This window comes from Pyxicephalus adspersus, chromosome 4 (genome assembly GCF_032062135.1).
Source record: "Pyxicephalus adspersus chromosome 4, UCB_Pads_2.0, whole genome shotgun sequence".
Lineage (NCBI taxonomy): Eukaryota > Metazoa > Chordata > Amphibia > Anura > Pyxicephalidae > Pyxicephalus > Pyxicephalus adspersus.
The window spans coordinates 12003963-12026020 of record NC_092861.1 but is presented as its reverse complement, the minus strand read 5'-3'; the positions used below and the strand labels follow the sequence as shown (position 1 = coordinate 12026020).

The 22058-nt window shown below is 37.1% G+C and overlaps 1 protein-coding gene across 3 annotated transcripts in view; it reads left to right on the top strand.

Annotated features, from left to right (window-relative positions):
• SUPT3H (SPT3 homolog, SAGA and STAGA complex component) overlaps nucleotides 1-22058 on the top strand; it is a 270705-nt gene that overhangs the window by 205544 nt on the left and 43103 nt on the right. For 2 of the 3 annotated variants that reach the window (XM_072407411.1, XM_072407413.1), the window contains 4 exons: nucleotides 7486-7561; nucleotides 14253-14365; nucleotides 14737-14844; nucleotides 16240-16419. In XM_072407411.1, the coding sequence (XP_072263512.1) occupies nucleotides 7486-7561; nucleotides 14253-14365; nucleotides 14737-14844; nucleotides 16240-16419 (477 nt within the window). The remainder of the gene's footprint in view (nucleotides 1-7485; nucleotides 7562-14252; nucleotides 14366-14736; nucleotides 14845-16239; nucleotides 16420-22058) is intronic. The other variant, XM_072407412.1, reaches the window with a different exon arrangement.

Here is a 22058-nt window from a genome sequence, read left to right as displayed (position 1 = left end):
GCCCAATAATCGGCTCAGGACTAATACCGGATGAGAATCTGGCGGTGTACGCCAGAGCGCCCATCTTCTATCGTCCAAATGACCGTCCTGGTGGATCCACGGACGATGGACAACGAACGATCCTAATGCAAGGGAAGGGGGTTGAGCATGCAGCGGGGTGCCACTCTGTCGTTCTCCCCCTCCCCTCTCCATATAGCAGAATGGTGCTGTATGTACAACACTCGTTCACGCAACGTGCAGTCCTTAGTCGTGTGTATGCAGCTTTAGCCACAAAACCAAGATGACCAGATTACAATTTGTACTTAAAGGAGCCTGCAGAGTTTTGGGAAAATGTGGTATGGACAGACGAGACCAAGATTAGACTGTGTCAGAGTGATGGCAAGTGGAAAGTGTGAATGGAACAAAATGGAACTGCCTAGGATCCAAATCATACCAGCTTATCTGTTAAACAATGGTGGTGGTAATGGCATGGCTGGGGCATGTGGGGCTACCACAGGTATTGGCACACCTAAATTCAAAAATTTGAATAAAGTGTTTGTAATGGTTGGGGAAAGTGCAGTCCTGTTCCTGGGGCAATCCTAAATAATATTCCATAAGGTGAGAGCCTTTAATTCCCTTTATGTAAATGTTATATATATATATATATATATATATATATATATATATATATGTAATTGCCTACAACCATACACCAGTCTGTCTGTATGTCTGGTCCCCCCTTTGTGCTAATATACCATCCTTAATTTAATTGCAGAAGTCATAACTGGCTGTCCATTAGCTAAATAAAGAAGGTGCAGACCCCCCAAAAAGCTATGAATTTCATACATTAACATTAATGTAAATGCTCCCTACCGTCAGGCATGCTGCAAAAAACACTTTCAGGGGTCTATTTATAAAGCAGTGAAATTGACATGCTCTGAAACCGGCGTGGGGAGAGTTTTAGGAGTCCAGGTAAAGGTAAATGTTCATGTTAGGGTAAAGGCTAAGGGGTTAGGATGGTGTTAAGAGTTACATTTTGGAAGAGATTAAAGCATTTATTTGGTAGCATTGTACGGAATGTTTAAAGTTAGTAAAACTTTCTGAAACTGTGATTTTAATTGTTAAAAAGCCCACAGTAAAATTTTTATTGTGAAGCCCCAGTTTTAAAATAAAAAAAATGTTTAAAAATGCGCTGATGTGAAGGGGCTGTTTGAAATAAAAGTCTGTTTAACTTTATAAATAAATTATAAAAAAAAAAAAAATTAATAACATCACGTTTTTTTCACGTGTTATCTGGCATTCTTCGCTTTGAAATCACACAACTCGTGCTTGTAGTTATTGCTGTTTATTCAGTGACATTATTATCGTCCAAAACCAACTCAGATTTTTGAGTTTTTAGTGAAACAAGTTGATGTTTTCTGGTTGCTTTTTTTAGTTGACTTTCAGCTATGAGTAAATCAGCAAGGTCGTTGGTTTTTCTCTTAAACCATGCTTGTTTGTTTTTATACATTGCATCTTTTATCTCGTGGGAGTGATGTTTTGTGGTGGGACGGTATGTAGAGGTAATTAGTGAAGATAGCATTCCTAGCATCTTAGACCTTCACGAGTCGTAACAAGATTTACAAAATAGGAAAAAGTTTGTCCGTGTTTCATAAACTTACAGTTTACAACCAACATTCAGAAATAATAAGACATGTCTTCACATATTTTTACCTCAACTTCAGATTTGACCCACCCTATAGTTATTACAAAACCGGAGATCAGGCACAACTAAACAAAGGTCACCCAACATTCAGCTGGTTTGGCTCTGAATGCAGACATTTTAAACAATCCAGTCATTCTGCAGCATTTTCCGATTGTTGATGGAGGGACCCCTCTGAAAAAAATGTTTTGTTGACCTCATAATGTAAATGTGCATTGTGGTCATTGTGGGAGTAAACTTCTAGTTAGAAGTGGAAAGATGTTGGGGAAAAGGGTCAGCGCCTTCCAGATATGTGTTTTTTTTTTTATTGTCAGAGTAGGTCTCAAAATTATTCTCAGTCTATCATTGTTTGATGGGAAGAGGTTTACAGAAGAGGGTGCTAACTTAAAAAGGTCAGAGGTTTTCCAAACGGGAATCATTTCACTGGTAAATAAAACTAAAGCTAGGCAATTCCTCCTCCTATATTCTCACCATCCCTAGTTTATCATTACACAAAACAGAAAAAGGAATGAGGACGCAAAAAGCGTTCCCTGGGACTTTTTAGACACTTTTAACAATTTACAATAATCACAAAGTATATAAAACACCATAAAACACTAATTTATTCAAAACATGATTAAAATACATAAAAAATTTATTATCCACTGTATAGTGTTTTTAGGTCTCTTTTATATAGATGTTATACTCATATTCTACGTGTTTCACGGAGCATATTCCGCTTCATCAGGTTAAGCTGCTGCAATAGCAAAGCACAAGTTGATAGCCAGTAAAATAAATATAGTCGTATGCTGCAGATTATTTCTTTCAAAAGGAGCATTTTATGACTGTAATGGTTAATCCTCATTATATATATTTTTTTCATCTCTTCATCTACCAAAAGTAGATTTGGGTGGACTGACCCTTTAAATAGCGACGTATTGAAGTTAGAAGCCTGTCCTCTTATGACTCTGCAGCTTAACAACGAACAATTATGGGTAGGAAATCTTAGATTTTTTTTATTTCTTTGCAATAGCAAGCATTCCTTTCTGGCATCAAACTTTTCAGTTATTCTAGTTTGTTTTTACTTGAATTCAGGTTTCAGTTACTTTCCGAGGATACATTTTTTACCTTAATGTTATTTTCTTTAAGTTGGTTTCAATTCCAGAGTAGCTAAGTGCCCATCAGAGAAGAAGAAAAATAAATAGATTGTTTTAGAGTGCTCAGATATGATTTATGTTGTACGCTGAACAGAAACACTCGGAGACTAACTGAAGTTCTAGAAGTCTTCACGAGAGTGAGTCACTCTTTCCTTATAGATTAAACATACCTATTTAATGCAGAGACTGTGGTACAGTGCAGAGAGATAATGATATCCCAAGCTTCTGTATTGTAATTGGGATTTCCTGCATTGAAGGTCAATTGTGTCACTGAGCTACTGCACTGAAAGATACAAATCATTGGCTATAAAAAGTGGATAGGAGGAGACTGTGTTGTCTTTACCAACTAAATCCTACTTTACCTCTCCCCACAGTTTTCAACTTGCTAACTGAATGGGCCTGAAGAAAGCAGTGCCAGGATAACGAAGCAATAGCATGTAGCAATATATGAGAAGCATATTTTATATTTCCTCATAGAAAAGGCAATGCTGAAACTATGGGCCTGATTTATTACAGCTTTCCAAGGCCAGGGAGGATACGCTTTAATTAAGTGAAGGTAGGCAATCCAGCAAACCTGAAATAGATTAGGTCTAGATTCAAAACATTTGCTAGCAAATAGCAAATGACTTTGGATAAATTCATTACATGTTTGCTGGATCACCCAGGTTTACTGATGAAGGTGTATCCTCCCCAGCCTTGGAGAGCTTTATTAAATCAGGCCCAATGTGTGAAATGGGATAGCTACTTTTTGGTTTAGGTTATTTGAATGCAACTGCATGAGATTTGAATGCAACTGTAGTGATGCCACTGCTGGTTTTCACCTTTAAACAAGATAAACAAGGGTGCCAATTATAACAAGATAATCAACAGTATTCACTTCCCCTGTCAGTGGCTTCAATGTTTTGACTGTTTGGTATTAATAATTTGTGTTTGTGTATATGTGTGTTATATATATATATATATATATATATATATATATATATATATATATATATATATAGTATATATATCTCAAACTTCACACATATGCACAAATGATGCCTGTTTGGTATTAATAATTTGTGTTTGTGTATATGTGTGTGTATATATATATATATATATATATATATATATATATATACAGTATATATATCTCAATCAACATGCTATAACACCAAGTGATTTACACTTCTGAAATAATATTCTGTTCACCTAGTAAGTGATTGCATGTCAGTTTCACCCGTTTTGGTGCAAATTATTACAACAACTGGTGTACAGGAGGGGAAACATCAAGCCAAAAGTTAGGAAAAGGTTTTACCACAGACAGTTTCCTTTTTCTTATTCTTTCTGATGGATTTCTCATCTTTGCATTTTGCTAGTGCACAGGTAGTCCAGATTCTCCAGGATAGCACATCTATTTGTGCCGTGGGTAGAGAGTTTTTCTCCCAGCACAGTCTTTAGGAAATACCAGGAACAAGACCATAGGAGGAAAAAAATAGTATCTCCATCTTTTGTTTAAGGAAAAACAAGAGGGATATTGCCGGAGTCCCATGGTGGTCCCCAGTGGACCACTCGTGTGCATGTTTCTGAAATGTCAGAAACAGACTCTATTAGGTTGGCCTGTGAGCTCAAGGTCCAGTAGTGGAACCTATGCTTAGAGCATGGCACTATGCAGCTTCATTGGCATTGATTATTAGAACCAGACATTATTAGAATTGGCAGGTTCATTACTGTTGCCCTGTTTTCTTCACAGATGAGCTGCACATGTGAAAGACATGAAATAATCTGGAGTTACTGTGGAGAACATTGTGTTACCTTTAACATTATTGAGCAAATTTGGAAGAGGGTTAATTATGGTGAGGGTGACATGTCCTTGCAGGGCTGTATAGATTTATACATGCTAGCTAATGGTTTAGGATGAAATCTTCAGATCTACTGTTAGTCCTTATGCTGGTGCAATGGGACCAAGTTCCTCTTGGTGCAGGACAATGCCCAGCTTTGTGTGGCCAGATTGTCTTGACAGTTACAGGATGACAAAAACATTGATATCATTGACCTGCCCCCACATTCCTCAGCCCATACTCCTACAGAGATCCCCCGAGATATTATGTTTTGGTTTATCCAACTCCCATTAGGTAGCACTGTAAACTGTCCATGAGCCCACTGATACCCTGATCCTGGTCTGGAAGGATACCCACCAGAGCATCATCCGCTGTCTACTCAGAAGCATGCCCAGACATTGAGAGTGAATACAGGCATGCGGGGACCATATGCACTACTGAGTAACACTATAAGTTGTAAAAAAGTTCAATCATTTTATGATTTTAGTTTTTTTGATCTTTATGATTTTGAATTTTATCCCCAGTGGGTTAATCGCATTGGCTTACATGAACCGTTCTTTTGGTTTCTCATTGAATTACACAATGCATATCAATGCAGTTTTTTATTTTGAGTATTTCAGTCATGGTAGCCTGGTGTTCCCTTCATTTAAGCAATGTTTATCAGTGTAGCTCAGTTCTATCCTAATGCAATGCTAATCATTTATATTTCCTTCATGTGGTAGACTGTCTCATTAAAATAGGGAAAAAAAAGTTCCCGTAAGTAAAATGCATACGTTAAGCTTTACCATTCCACTACATTACATGCAATTTGAACTAATGTATGTGATATAATTTTAGTTAGCCGACATTGGTATTATTTTGTGCTGTATGTAATGGGGGTGCTCAAATTACCTAAAAGCTGCACTGGGAAAAAAATATACAAAAAATACATTTTTTTTTTCATGAATGTACACAATGCCATCTGGGATCCATGAAAGCTACTATTGACCATAAGTTTCTCACTTCACCTTCTGCTGCTAAACTGAACAGTCTTGTATCTGCCCCTCGTCATATACGAGGATCTGGAGAAGGACACTTGTAGCAGCCAATAGACTGCACCAATATCACCAAACCACACCAGAAGATGAGATTCTAGGACTTTACCTGTAATTTGGCTGATGTTTTTAGGTAAGTAGTTGGATCATTTAATAATATAAAATATAAATATTGTATAAAGAGTGGGGAGAAGAGGGTGTTCCTCTCTGGAGATCAGGAAAATTGCTTTATGAATGCCATGAGCTCCACAGTTTAAGATTTCTTTCACTTGATGCAATTTCTCTTTGTGGACAGAGATGATGTTCTATAACATTTCAACTTGCAGCAGTAACCAGATCACCATTACCATTTTGAATTCCTTAAATTAGACTCTTGACACATTTCGAGAGTTTGATCATTGAGCAGATTTCTTTTGGAGAGAGATGAATTATTGCTGCCTCGCCGTGTAGGAAAGCGTGTAATATATTGGGACATTTGGAGATGCAGATTTGTCAGAAGATGTTTCAGTCGCTTTCAGAATAATGTGGCATCTGATCTGTGTCCAAATCAAACCCACATAAAAACATTGCTGTATCCTGAATTCAAATAGAAAAAAATTGTGACAGGCCGAGGAGATGGGGAATAAATCTACTAGTGGAATATTTCCCATCGGTAAAATTCCACTGTTGCCTTTGTATATTTTTTTTTCTGCAAATATCTTTAATTTTATGATTTTTAAATGACTTCTCTATGTACAGTGCACATATTTTGGAAGTAGGTTGAGTCACCTGCTGGTTTCTTATTTACCTTGGGATTGCCCTATTGAGAAATCCCTGCTTTCCAATTTCCAAATTAATTGATCTTATAACTGCTTGTTGCAAAAATTTTTGTGCTCATTCTCTTGATGAAAAAGCCACATCAGCTTTAGAATATTTAGAACAATATACAAACTTCTGCTTTCGGTTTACCTTCTTAAAGATCCCATTGGTGAGAAGGATTCTTCTAACCAATGTTATTTTCATTAGTTTTAGGTAGGGGCTACTGTAACAGTCTGTTTTCTTTTAAACACATCTCTCTAATTAAAAAATTGTAGACCTAAAATATTTGTTTGTAAATGGACTATACTTTTTCAACATTTTCTTTTTAAACTTTTCTTGAAAATATCTAAATATAAAGAAATTATAGATTTTTTAGATGATTTTTTAATGATTTGAGTGATTTGTGTGAATAACAGGTAAGCAGTGCATATTTTTGATGATTAATTTTTGGTGTTTTGTTTGCTGGTGCCTAAATGTATGCCTTTGGTATATTTTGACCAGTCTGCCAAAATTGAAAGTCTTTTTAAGGATTTAGGAACTTTATTTAGTTATTGTCATAGTGTATTTGTCCACCCCACTTACTTTCATATTCTTTTGAACACTGAATTCCTGCTAATGAGCCTAATGTTCATAAATAAATCAACACTTTCCACTACACATAACTCTGATTCTGTCCCATCTATTCAGGCTTCCAAAATAAATGTCTAGTAATCACATTTAAAATGGCCATGGACCAGAAAAATCTGTGCTACTAGCTAAATTGATGTGCTTATGTCCGATTCATAGTCTTCTGCAAGTTAATGTGCTATAGAAGCGTCCCCAATACATTGGTGTCTCTCCCATAGTGCGTTTATGGGCTGAGAATGACACCAAGTCTGTGGGCAGTTTGATATGTTTGGCTTTATCAATTGAATGATTTATGGCATATTTGTAGATTGTTATTTATTAATTGTTATAATAATATATATATTAATAAAAAATATATATACAGATATTTATGCTATGTTTTCTTACAGAGAGCTGAAAAACAAACCCGATCGATGGATTCAGCACAGTATGCAGAATTCTGTGAAAGTCGTCAACTTAGCTTTTGTAAGTAAAAAAACTGTCCAGAGTCCAAAGGCACATATGTAAAAGCATCAAAACGTGACCACATTTACACAATTTATTACCCATCCATGGGAAAAATTGATGCAGTTGTGAAGTGTGGACACCTAGAAGTATTGGCCAATGAAGCCATTCATCATAGTCATGAACTGATGAGGCTAAATGCTTCTTCCGGGTACCTCAGTTATCATTTTCAACCATAAGGGACCACTGATGATTTTCCTCTATTCATGTGATTGCAAGATTTACATTGTTTCCTTAACCTGGCTTCTTTCTTAGTATTGTGTGAAATGGGACTAGTCAAGCTAAGTACTGACGGAAAGTCAATTATCAACTTAATCAAAAGGTACCCACAGCCACCCAACAGTATGCACACGAACATGTATTACCAATATGAGATATTCGGACTGGCCTAAAAAAGATCACAGTGTAATGGTCCCACTTCAGCATGCACTATAATACAGGTATTTGGAAAAGAAAGTAAGAAACCCTCATTCAATTCCAAGGTCTTACATATTATGATATAATAGAAAATCATCTGCTCTTTAACAGGTTCAAAAGATATTTAGATCTAATGTCGGGTGTAAAAACAACACAGTGGATTCCATTGTGTCATTATTTTATTTAACAAAGCTATGTGTGAAAAACTAACTACACCCCCATCATTCAATAGCTTGTAAAACCACATTTAGCATCAATAACTTGAAATAATCAATTTCTGTAAGTCTTTGTCAGTCTCCTCCGAGTCCATCTTTATTGTTGTAGCGGAAATGTTGCAGGCATTTGTTTATGCACAGCTCTCCTAAGACCCCCCCACAGCATTTCAATCATGTTGAGGTCTGGACTTTGACTGGACCATTGTAACACCTTGACTCTTTTTTTCAACCATTTTGTTGTACATTTGTTGTTGAGCTTGGCATTATTGTCCTGTTGAATGACTCTGTTTCAGCTAAGTTCTATCTGTTGCAAAGATGGCTACATGGTTTACAGTGGAGTTCATGGCCAACTGAATTACTTCAAATTGCCCAGGTCCTTTGTCTGCAAAACAAGCTCAAATCATCACCTCTTCACCACAGTGCTAGTCTGCCCAGAGGTCAATTTTTCAGAAGCCTTGTGGTTTCTTCAGATTTAACTTTGCAAACCTCAGCCATGCTTTTAAGATAATGTAGGAAAGAAGAGGATAGCTCTTGGCAACCCATTTAAACAAGCCATACTTGCTCTGTCTTTTTCTCTGTCATGAACTTTAGTTTTGAATATACTAACTAAGGCTCATATAAACTGAGATCAAGCTCTCGCTTTTTTTTCAAATTCTATGAGCATTGCATAGTCTGACCTAGCGATAAATTTGCTGGGATGTCCACTCTTGACCAACACTTCAAATTGAAGATTTAAAAAATTGCCTTATAACCCTTCCCATGCAATGGGAATACAGACCTTAATACAAACCTAAATGCTTCTAATCAGCAAACTGCTAAACCTTCTGCTGTATTTGAGGTGGTCATACTTCATTAAGTTCATTTGATTAGAAGCACCTGATTGCTAATTACCTTCCTAAGTTCTTGGGCCTCCCATGTTCTCAAAGCCAAGTAACGGTGCATGGCTATGCTACTTTATTTTTCACATTACTGTATATGCAAATTAAGATTCAAAATTCTAATGAAAATTTAGCTTACAAGTTTAATAGATGTTAGTGTTGAAGTGAGTGGGCAGTAAAAAAGGGTTTGTACTGGTATTTATACAGGTTTCTGCGTTCCCTATTTGTTGTACTTTGCAGAGAATACAGCAGATACTAATGTCAGTCTACATTATAATGGGTTCCTTTGAAATGACTACTCTAGTGTCCCAAAAAATATGTTTATCTAATAGCAGTTTGACCTCATAAGGTTTTCTTGGACATTGCAGACTAGCATGCAGTACAGTGATGATGATTATTAAGATTGGGTTTGCTAAAACATTGCCAATCATGCTGTTATGTCGCACATAATAAAAAGAACAATGGCATATATGAAAAAGATAATGGTGCATTATACTGACCCTTCTCATCTTCTGTCCACTCATTGGCAGTTTGAGACTGTGTTGATAATACCTTTTCACTTGCACACAAAATGTGTTATTAGGAATAATGCTGAGTGACAATTACCCCACTACACCCCTATTTTATGCATCTTTTCATGATTTACACTGAAGGCTGCTGCATCCCGACAATTCTCCACTGAATGTTGTCGACACTGTACACTTCTCCACTGAAAGCCTCCATACTTCTACACTAAATGCTTCTGCACCTCAGCACTTCACCTGTAAAGGCAACTGCACTGCATACTTCTTTACCGAAGGTCACTTCACCTATGCATTTTTCTTTCTCTGTATCTGTACACTATTTTTACTGAACTATGCTGTACCACCACAGCGCTCTAGTAAACCCATGCACTTGTCTACTGAATGCCACCATAATTCTACACTACTTTAGTAAACTCCATTTCACCCGCTACATGTCCCCACTTGCTTCCATAAATGTGCATGACTCTTTGGTCTACCACTTCACCAACAATGAGCAGGATCCAGCTTGCCATAGCCCAGATACTGACTTGTCCGACTCTGCTCACTGCCACTACACCAACATCTAGGACTTAACGCACCACCAGTACACATCTACATTTCTGAGTCATTCCACTGCCACGTTTTGTTTGTACCCTAATAATGGGCACTAGCGAGTTTAACCTGTTCACAGAACAGGTACACCTGGGGCATGCATGGTATTATATCCATGTTTTCATCTGATACAATGCATGTGTCAAGCACAATTTTGAGGCATCCCAAAAGTTATACCACGCATACAGAGTAGCATTACTATTTTACTAAAGACTCCCACAATATTTAACATGTAAATTGTACCGTACAATAATTATCATGTATTTGACAGTTATCATTACTATTTGTAGATATTCAACAAATGGAGTAATTCTTCTTTATTCTGTCCCAGTGCACCTAACTCCCACTTTGTACTAGCCAGTCCTGCAGCCCATTATGACTATTAACCTTTTTTTCTTTTCTTTTTGTTATATAAAGGTAGTTGTGAGTATTTTTCTGTCTTAACATAAAATTCAGCAAATGGCTGCTAGGCTTTGGTAAGAAGAAAAAAACAAAACAAAAAGGAAAGAAACAAAAAAATATACAATAAACCAGACCTTAAAAAATGAATTGATCATAAACACATAACTAGCCCTTTTCCTGATTGGTGTGTATTCAGCAGCCCAAGTAAAATAATTTTTTAATTAAAACAAAACTTTTTTTAGGTAAAAATACTGCATTAATAAACTTAAACCTAAACAAGCATTTTTAGTCAATGATCAAAAATAGAACGTATAAAATGTTTAGTATATCCATTAATAATAGCACCAAAATGGAACATGTTTCAGGACATACATTTGGTGGGGTCAGCAAATGTATATTTTTTAGATATGATGTATTTATCCCCTATTTTAGGAATTAATACATTTTGAAATTACAAAACCAACTAGACTTGATATATTTTCTATGGGAAAAAGTGTGATATATTCAGTTTTGGAAAATGCTTAGCCGGGTTCTTCTTTAAACGAAGGAGAAAACTTCTCAAGCATTTTATTTTCATCTAAATTTAATTCAGCCGTCACAGTGCAGCTGAACCTAGCCCGAGTCCATCTGCAAAACATTAGGAGACTGGTACTTCAGATCACAGTCATTCCAGTAAATGAGAGGTTTGTGATAAAGCCATTTTTAAACCTAAAAATTATAATCAAGCCTCCGTATAAATGTATATAAAAGTAGAATTAAAACTGCTGAGCTATGGGATGACAGCGGGTGCAGGAATAGCATAGATAAACTCTAAACATTGGTTACTATGTGTCCTCGTTCTGTAGGACATTTTGTGCCATCGTTGTTGAACAAATCCTGTTAGAAAAATGTTTTGCTTCTCAGAAAACAGATTACCTGAGAATTTCGTATTTGATGGACAGGCAGCATGACAATTTTGAGTATATGCCAAAGGCCGATGGCATCTGTGGTCTGCCTGCCATGTCCATTCCACCACATAGTGGCCACTATCTCATCTGAAACAAGAATAATTGTAGTGCACTAAGACAATGGAACGCCCGCTTGACCACTGTCCGCAAGGACAAATCAGTACTGTCATGTTTTGCGGCCACCGTGAAAGATTCACAGGCTGTCAATGGGAGCTGCATTTTGTAACACTGCAGGTGGTATACGAATAACTAATTGAAACAACTGGAAAATAGTCAATTTGTTACTCCATCAATAACTTGTCTTTGGCATGAGGTAACCAGAGACACTTAATGTAATTACAATATGTAAACAATAAACAGTCTGTAGTGTCTTAGTTATGCAGTCCTAGTCTCCCTGTGCAGTATCAGGGCATGAAAAAGGAACTGGTGAATTTAGGAAATAAGTAGTTCTCAGTTTAGAGATATTGGTGCAGAAGAGATACATTTGTATCAGCTCCATTGTTTTGGGGGGCCTGTGTTACAAACATGCTATACCTGTGTAGACCAACATGATTCCTCAGACGCATAATCGTAAATGGCAAACAGTAACAAATGTAACAGGCCATTAACTATAATATGCACACACAAGCTAGGTTCAAATTCTTTCAAAATAATACACAGGAATGAAACAAAGCATGTACAGTCAGAAAAGCCACAGACCCTCTGTCCAGGGCATTACCAGAGAAACCTTGTGATCAGTAATAGGCTTTAAATTTTTTTGTTTATTAAATTAAACTTTAAGTCCAAAAATGATGATGGGTGTTTACAGCTGTAACGATTTTGCAGATCCTTACCCCAGTTTCTAATGCTGCAAGATTCAACCTTTTGGCTTACGCCACACAAACGTTTTCTCCAGGGTTTTAACCTGAGGTTTTAAAAGCTCATGTTTGAAATTCCCATGCATTCCAATGGGCTAATCTACACCAGGACGTTTCCTTGAGGCAGGTTTGAGTGTTCTTTCTAAACGCTGCTTGCAACATTTAAAAAAAAGTTTAAAAAAATTAAAACGCAGGGTTAACACTGAAAAACGCAGGAAAAACACTTCCATTGATTTCTTGATTGATTGATTGATTTAATTTTCAAAACGCGACATAGACTTTTTCCAGAGATTTAAGGGCAAGCTTTAAACTGCTACTGAAAGTGCATAAAACACATAGAAACGCAGTAGGAACTTTTACATTTGTTTTTAAAAAAGTTCATGTGGACCAAGCCTTAGGTTAGTTACCTGATCTGTTCCGGCATTGTCATAAGCAACATTGTATCTATATGAAAATGTAATTTCCTTGCCAAAGAGCTAACTAACTTAATGTTCAGAAACACAAGAACATGATTATTTTAATAAGAATAATTATTAAAAGCGCTTATGTAGCATTCATGTGGCTTATAACAGTTTAACAAAACTGTGCCCATTGTGTATAGGTGTACCTCTGGTTAAGGCACTTCTGGTTGTATTAACTTTTCACTGTTTAGTTTTGCCTGCTGTTTTATTAGGGCCAGAAATAAGTGACCCAGACTGAGCACTGATGTTAGTACCTAATTAAGGTGAATGGAGTACTTCACACCTGTAGTGGCAAAGCTGTAAATCTTTTTTATTGTTCTGTTCACTGCAAAGTCTACGGAGGCTGCCAACATATAACCCCATAACCAGTGCAATCTCCTGATTTGGTATTTATTTTGTACAATAAAATGTCTGGGAAGCTATAATGGTTTTAGGTCAATTTTATTATCATTTTTTAAGGTTTATTTATAATTTTTTTAAAATTTACATTTTTTATACACATAAACATGGGTGCGTCCATGCATAAAAATCCAAAGAGCATTTTAGGTTTTCTAATGAAAAATCTCAGTGGAGGCAGTTTTGCTGTCTTTTTACTGTTGTCAGTAAACAGAAGGTTGGAAAAGGTAGATAAGTCACTCTGGCATTGGAAAATTAGCCACTGAAAGGTAAAATACTTAAAGCAAAACTAAACCCACTATTACTCACCCATCCCTGTTTTGTTGCAGGTCACCACCATCTTTCTTTTTTTTTATTCTTTGGCCATCCTGATTGGCTGAGCCAGGTGACATAACTCCTGTTTGAGAATTTGATCATTCACTGGCATGTCCAACAGAATCTGTAAAGTTTGGGTTTTCCTGGCAACCAACACTGACAGCTGTGTGATGATCAGACCGGTAAAAACAGTTATTGCAGAAGGGACATTGCCTGTCCCTTTCTGCAATAGCCACCTGCCTGACTCCCAAAGCGGGACGTTACACTTTAAGGAGATATTACTTCACAGTTCCTGCCACTACAAAGATTAGTGAGAACTTTTTAGTGTTAGTTACTGTTTGTTAAATTATGTAGACATTACAAAGTCAATAGCCATAGTCCACAGATCTCAGTGGACACACAACACACAAAAAGACACTCACAGTTCTCGAGCTGTCTGGAAATGTTAGTGTTTATAGGAAACCTGACTAAAATGTTTGGAACATTGCATGGTATATATACTTTGCAACAGCACTATTTTTTCTATGCAGGCTAGGCTGCATTTTAATTAAAGTCAAATTTTTTCGATTAGTACTTAGACACACCTTAGTTGTCCTTCACTGTAACATTACCAATAAAGCCACTTTTTCATTTGTTATTCTGTCAACAGCTAAAAAAGCATCAAAATTTCGGGACTGGCTAGACTGCAGTAGCATGGAGATAAAACCAAATGCAGGTGCCATGGAGATCCTCACCTATTTGGCCTATGAAACTGTAGCACAGGTAAGTGGTACCTACATTGCATAAAGATGGTGCTTTTGCATATTCATCCCCAGCAACAGCTGCATGGGATTTAGTTGGAGCTAGAATGGTCCTATAACTGCTGAAAAAATCAGCAAGAAAATGTATTTAAAAAAAAAATTATAATCAGCAACATTGCTCTACTGTCAGCGCAGTGCACAAAATTTTCTGATATCATTTTTTGTTTGCTTTTTTGTTGAGAGTTAGACCCTCCTAGGAACTTGTGAGACCAGGGAACTTAGACACTTAGGCATTTTATTACTACTAATATAGGGGGCCAGAAAGAAAATGTCAGTTGTACTAACCCAGCATATTTTGTTATTAAACTGATGCAAAAAATGTAATTATTGTAGTTGGTGGACCTGGCTCTGCTTGTGAAGCAGGATATGTCTCCGAAGGCCTGTGACCCATTTTCGCATGCAATGTCTGCTGCCTACTTACAGAACCGCAATCCGTCGGAGGTAAAGAGTAATCAATTTCCCATTGTACTACTGTTTGTATGGTATGTTTTTCACCCCAATGAACATAACTTTGAATTGTTATGGTGATACATCGCTGTTTTAGACCTCAAGAAGTAGATGTATCCAGATTTTTTAAACCCACCAACAAATCTGAATTTGTTATATTTGTGTGGGCGGGATATTTAATGGTTGGAACTGATTTATTACATAATAGAAACTACAGCCAAAGTAAAAGTAAAGTTTCTGTAACCAATCAGCATTATCATTTAATGCACTAAAACTAAAAATGAGCACATTTTTGTTGTTTTTATTTTTGCAGGATAAACACAATAATTTCATGTAGAATGAAAGTGTTACAGTCAGGGCTGTTACCAACTTCAGCTCATCAGCTAATCAATACACTCTACTGACAAAATACAATGTTAAAATGTCCTATTTTACTGATAATGAGAATAAAGCCCATTGAGTTGTGCACTAGTGTAATGTCTAGCTTCTATCCAATCAGACATTCATACATAATTTTATTCTGGATTTGAGTACCTTTAGTTTTAGTAAACTTTCAAAAGGTTTTTTATGTAATTTGATTTGTAATATATCCAACAAGTTCATTTAAATGTAAATATGCTCACCTATTGTCAGCTCTAGGACCATTTCCACAGAGTTTAAAAAAGTTTAAAGTTGATATAATTAGGATTATGCAGTACTTATGTATTTTACATTTACATTCCCTGCGGATCTGTTGTGAAGAATGTTGAGCACATCAGACACAGAAGTGTTGTCTGTCACCCACAAAATTAGTTCAGTGCATGAAGAATGTGTAATGGAGGAAAATTTCCCTCATTTCCATTGAAGATTAATTCCACATTGCTCCCAGATCTAGCCAGATTCAGAGCAGTATCCCGATACATGTTGGCAGTTACAGACTGGGATGGCCCATTGAGTACTGTGTCAGCTTCATAGCCAGTAGTTCTTTGAGTTGTTCCCAAAAGCAGGCACTATCTTGGCTAGGACAATATCTTCATGGAGTTTGCAGGTTCTCCTTGTGTTTGCGTGGGTTTCCCGGCACTCAGGTTTCCTCCCACATTCCAAAACAAAAAAAATTACAGTATTTAGGGGCCATCCCAAGATATGTGAAAGACTAGACTAGTGTTTTTCAACCAGAGCTTCTCTAGAGGTTGCTAGGGGTTCCTTGATCTGTAAAGGTGACATTCTTCCCATGAGCCAGCAATTTAAGAGGCATTCTTCCCATTGACCACCACACTATTATAGTAGGGGCAGAGGACTGAAGACCTGAAAGTTATTACAAAGGTACCCACATGTTAGACAAGTAAAGTTGGTCTAGTATTTTTTTTTTTTTTTAACCCAGACGTATATTAATATTGCCTGTTCTGAAAGCCTCTTTTTCAGGCACAGCCAATGAAAAGTAACCCAGAGACTCCGGAGAACACTCCTCCTGCCACACCTACTCCACCAACATCTGGAGCGCAGCATATAGGCAAAAACCAGCCTGGTCCCCTGGGTAACGGTGCACAAACTCCAGATTCTGCCAAGTCCAAGCAAAGGAAAAGAAAAAAGGTGAAAATTACACTTTCACATCAACTTCTTAGATCTTTCGTAAAGCATATATGTGTTGGTTTTAAGAATGGAATTTCCTCTTGTGATAGAAAAATCAAAAAACTTGTGAAAGTTTAAATATGAATACCGGAGGAGTATCGGGAGATATTTACAATCCTTAAGTTTGTTAATAAACTGTACTTTCAATTCTAAACAAATTTAAAATGGGCAAGGTGGGGAAAAATTTACGCAGAGGGGCAGGCAGTGTGCACTAATTCTTTTAGTCTCTTTTTTAACCCCCTAAGGGGTGTTCCCGAGTGTGACTCGGGGCCGGAAAAATTGCAAAAAGCGGTAATCCCGAGTCACACTCGGGGTACCTTTGGGGGAAAAAAAATAGGATCACTTTTTGCATCAAAAAATTACAGAATTAGAACGCTAGGGGGGTTAAGTTGTGTGGTCTGAAATTCTTCTGTTGAAGAGTTGGGGAAGTTGCAGGCCAACACAAGCAGATTACAACAAGGTGTTTGAAAAGTATATTAAAAAAAAAAATCTTTAGAGTAGGTGTGCCTAAAATAGTTTGTTATTCTGAACAGAGGCCCAAAAAACATGAAAAATGGATTTGAAACTCTTCTGTAGTCCGAACTGTAGTCTCTCTTGGCCTAGATGTTTTCTGGTCATTGGTTCATAGAAATGAATAATTCTGGTCATGATGAGGCAGATGTTCTGAACAAGCCTCCTCTTCCTGTTGGAAGAGATGGTTGCTCCTTACTGGCATCCATGAGCATTACAGGCAGCTGTCGTGGTCAGATTTTTTGTAATGGCAATAAACAGGAAGATAATTGCAAGCACATGTCCTGTTATTTGTAAATATTCCTATCTTCACCGTATTGACGTGAGCTCCATTATCTGACCACAGCATGATCATGTCAACTTACTATATTTACCCATACATTATATTACTAAAGTAAACACCCAAACCCCTGTAGCATAATAAATGTTGCACAAAATAGGTTACAGATTGCCTTTGAGGGTAGAGATTTACTGTAACATGCTATGAGAGTCTAAGACTTGACCGTAGACTATATTTAGACTTTATGTAATTGAGGGATGGGGTAGCCACAGGGGTCCCCCACATATCCTACATTTACGCTTAACTACTGTTAAAGAGAAGTTGGGGTTCAGAGAAGGTTAGTGGCACCGTAGCGATAACATTTTAGGGGTAGACCTGCATTTACAGTCACATTCCCCTTTTCTTAGAGAAATTGGGGATTCATAGAGAGTAAGAGGATAGATGTGTGACAAGGTAGAAGGATATGATAGGTATACCATTTTAATAGGGAAGGTGCGGAGCAAAAAGGGTTTCCTGCTTACTTACACATTTACAGTTGCCAACATACCTCTGTTCCAGAGAAATTGGTGTTCAGAGAAAGTAAGTGGTAAGCTATGTGTAATAGGCACCCCACAAGCCGCTCAGTCCCTCGGACTGCAGTGTCTACAAGTTTGACTCCAGGCGGCAGTGAGCGGTACTGAGGGTCTCCTCCGAGCCAGGGTTCCATGGCATGAGGATCGGTTAACTGCACCGCAACCTTACCGCCAACCTTTATGCAGCCTTGGAGTTTTTTGAACTTCAAGGGGGGACCACAGCGCGCAGACAATTGGCAGTACTCTAATGTTTATTGCCATGAGAGTGACCCCCAGGGGCGTCCCCAACATGCAAACTTAATTTGGTTTTGAAATTGCCCCTCTTAATGTGAAAATATCCCCGAATATTGTTAGGATTGTATGCTTATTTGGAAACTTGTATGTTTAGGGGGCTGAAATTAATTAGTTACAGCTTTTTTTTGTACCTTGACAATTTCACATTTCTATGAGAATCAGTGAAGGAGATATGAAGGTTTATACATGGGGATAATGACAGCTACATGGACAGACACAGCTCTCATGCTGCTGCTACAAGGTGGGGGGGAGCAGCCACAGCTGATTGCCAGGTCTATAGTACATGCCTACTCTCAGGGAGCTAACACTGAGCATGCTCAGGAAGCTCCCTCTCCTGGTAGCATGATCTAATGGAGAAAAATAGGAGATACACGCGCCCCATCCCCAAGACAAGATGAGTAGAGAGAATGAGGAGAGGGCAGATCTGGCAACTCTGTGGGCCGGATGTGTTCTAGAGAAAAACTATTTAAATGTTTATCAGTCTGAGCAGAGTAAACTCTAATTGGATTGGTTACTTGGCTTTTTGCCTTTTGATTGTCCATTCTAGACCACCTCCAAACAACATAAAAAATTTACAATTAAATTGAAGGAAATTGGAAGGAAAAAGGAACTTTGTCAGGTTTTATTGTTCTGTTTTATGTGTACATATATAAGTAGGTAGCATGCAGAATGTGGAACCTTATATGAATGCCATCCATTTACCCCCAATAGCTCCTCCAAAGTGGCACCATGATTCTATCTTAACTCTGGGTCACATTATATCTCCAGAATATACCTGCAGAACCAGTGTGTAAGCACCAGGCCTAAAGACAATCACCCATCAAATCTGTAAAGCTGTAGGAGGCACTCATCACCAGGATGGCTGTGTACACGAGGCCATCAAATCGTTCTCTTAACTCATCTTGCTCTAAAACATTGTAGGGTAGATGGGTTTTGGAGGTCACTCTTTTTTATATGTCCTTTACGTTTCTACACCAATGTGGCTTTTTGGTTTTTGTAGCCAAAGTCCAAGCTGCTTGAACTTTTCCAGCAGGGGTACCAGATCTAATCTTGTTCAGTGATGGTTTTACAGCAGACCCGAATTTAAATTGTGTACCTAGTACTGATGACTGAGGCTAAGATATGACACACAATACCAGGGATAATAATGTAAAACTAAATTGTGGATATTACAAAGTAAGCTCTTTGTATGTTTTAAAATATTTGCCTCCATTTATATCTGTTCTTTTTGGTAAAAGCCATAACGTTCCTAAACTAGATTTGTTTCTTCGGATTGAAAATGTTAGTTACTGGAAATATAACGAGCTAATGATATGTACAGCGTGTGTGAACAATTTGTTTTCACAGCAGCACATCCGTATGTTGAGCTGCTATAACCTTCAGCTCATTTACTCCACCACTGCTGCCTGGCATGGCCTAACATTTCTACGACATCTTTTCATTCGTATTGCAATAATGAGCCTCTTTAAAACAGATCGCGTTGCTTTTTCCAAGAACGCTAAAACAACCCCGGTAATTCCATGACAAAAAAATTGGAAATTAGGGAAAATGGTATTTTAATAGAGGAAAAATCTGTTTGCAAATTAGTCTTTTTAAATTATACAGCAGCCCATGGAACAGTCATCAAAGGACATTTTACAGTCGACCGGCGAGGGATGGTACTGGTGGTCTGACCCGTTCTGCCGTCTGAGAAAAAAAAACATCAAGCCGAACATTTTTCTTTTTACGTCGTGGTTTATGCAAATTGTAGGGCAAACATGAATGGTGTGTTATTTTTACATCTCTTTGGAGTCTTCGTTTATACAGTTTGTAGGAGATTAATTGTGACTATATTTGTCCGAGTCTGCAAGAGTTAGTGTTGGCTAATTATTTCGGTTGGCAGAGTCCAGCCTTCAGGACTTTTCTTTGGGGACAACATTCTTGCAGGTCCGCGAGACACAAAATTAAATTGATTTACTGCAGTTAGGAGCAGTCTTACCAAAAGTAGTGTTGTGCATGCTGAATCTGCTCATCTATTCACATCAGAATAGATGAATTACTTAATTGTAATGTATAACCTTTATATTTTTTTTTGTACCTGATTTTTTTTTAAATCAGTATATTCAGGCTTGTAATTTGTATATGAGGGGGTGACACAAAAGAGTACACAATAATGTCATTTCAGAAAGAGTTATATTAGATGTGCTTGTAGGGTAATCTTCGCATATTACCCTCATTTCACTAAAGAAAATTTGTGTTTGCTATTTTTCTACTTGGAAGTGAACCTAATTGTTTGACCTATTTTTCAAAAATCATGATTTAATCCTAAATCTGTATTTTTTTGCTTTTTCAAAAAGCTTTTTGTTTATTGCTTTGTACTGGATTTTTTTAAGCATATCTGAACCAGGGAACATTAGATCTTCATTAAAGCTTACCATGACTGGAGAAGATAAGACTATCATGGGGTGAACTTGGATAATCTAGCAAATTTAGAATGGACCAGGTTCAGGATTGAATATATTTTCCAGCTAATAGCAAATTATTTTTTATGATATCCATTTTAGGTTTGCTTGTTCACCCAGGTTCATCTATGATAGTCTATCTTCTCCAGTGTTTACCTTTATTAAATCAAGCGCTTTACTTACAGATAAAGGTGATATGTTTAGAAAAATAACATTGACACGCTATACTTCTACATTTACCACCTCTTTAAATCCATGAATTTGGTATTCCAGGTTAGGTGTCAAAAATAATAAACTCCTTGGAGAATTTGCTGGTGGAATATGTGTTTTTTTAACCTTAGATACTGAGGGTTTTTTTGTTGGTGTTGTCTGGTGTTTTCTTTGCTATAGATGTGTCATGTCATTCCAAGATCAAAAAATCTAAGGCCATCAGAATCAATATTGTGGATACATAGAAGACTTGAAAGGGATTTAAAAATATTGCCAAATAGTGTAAAAATGATCATTCCACTGTAAAGAAAATAATCTACAAGTAGCATAGACTTCACATAACTCCTAATTTGCCCAGGGCTAACCAGTCTTGCAAATTCAAGTTAAGAGCTTACTAATATGAAATTAAATCTCCAGGATCCCCAAGATTACACATTGGAAGGTAACTCTTGAAACAAATGGTATCAAAGTGCATGCATATAAAATAAAGGGATTGAATGAACCTAAAACTTCATGGAAGTGTGCTGGGAAAAAGCCTTCACTTTACAAAAAAATCATTATAGCAGGTCTTCCTGGAACATACAGAAAGTCTGGGTCTTCTGGATCCATGTGCTGTGGACTTATAAATCAAAGATGGAGTTGTTTGTCTATGGTAAACTTGATTGGCACAAGCCATCATCATTTCATGAAAGAAACTACATACCAACATTGATGTGCGGTTATGGAAATGTTAAGAATTGGGGTTGCTTTGGTAATGGTGAAATCAACATTGCAGCAAAGTGTTTTTGTCTAAAAGTTGAATCTGAAAATCAACCTTTAACACAAAAATGATCCAAAGCGTAATAGCAAATCTTCCAAGTTATAGCTCAAAAAATAAATAAATGGAAGATATGGGATGGTCTAGTAAAACCCCAATGAAATGTTATAGGGGATTTAAAACAGGTAGTTCATAGAGGAAAACCCAGTGGATCACCTAGTTTCTCCCATGATAGTCTATCTTCTCCAGTCCTGGAGAGCTTTAACTGAGGGAATTTTCTTGGAGTCAAAATTTTAACTTTGAGATACTGGTGGAAAGTAATGCAAAATGCAACAAATGCAAAATGGGTTTTTGACTTATAGGGACAAGGGTGTGCTTATTTTTTTTCATTGTACATAATCTGTTGATGTTTGAATAAACGATTAGAAAGTTACACTTTTCCTTGTGTTTTTTTCAGTTTTATTACATTTATCTATAGAAACTTTTTGATTATAAATCATACATCATTTTACATGGCCGTACGTTTATCAAGACTT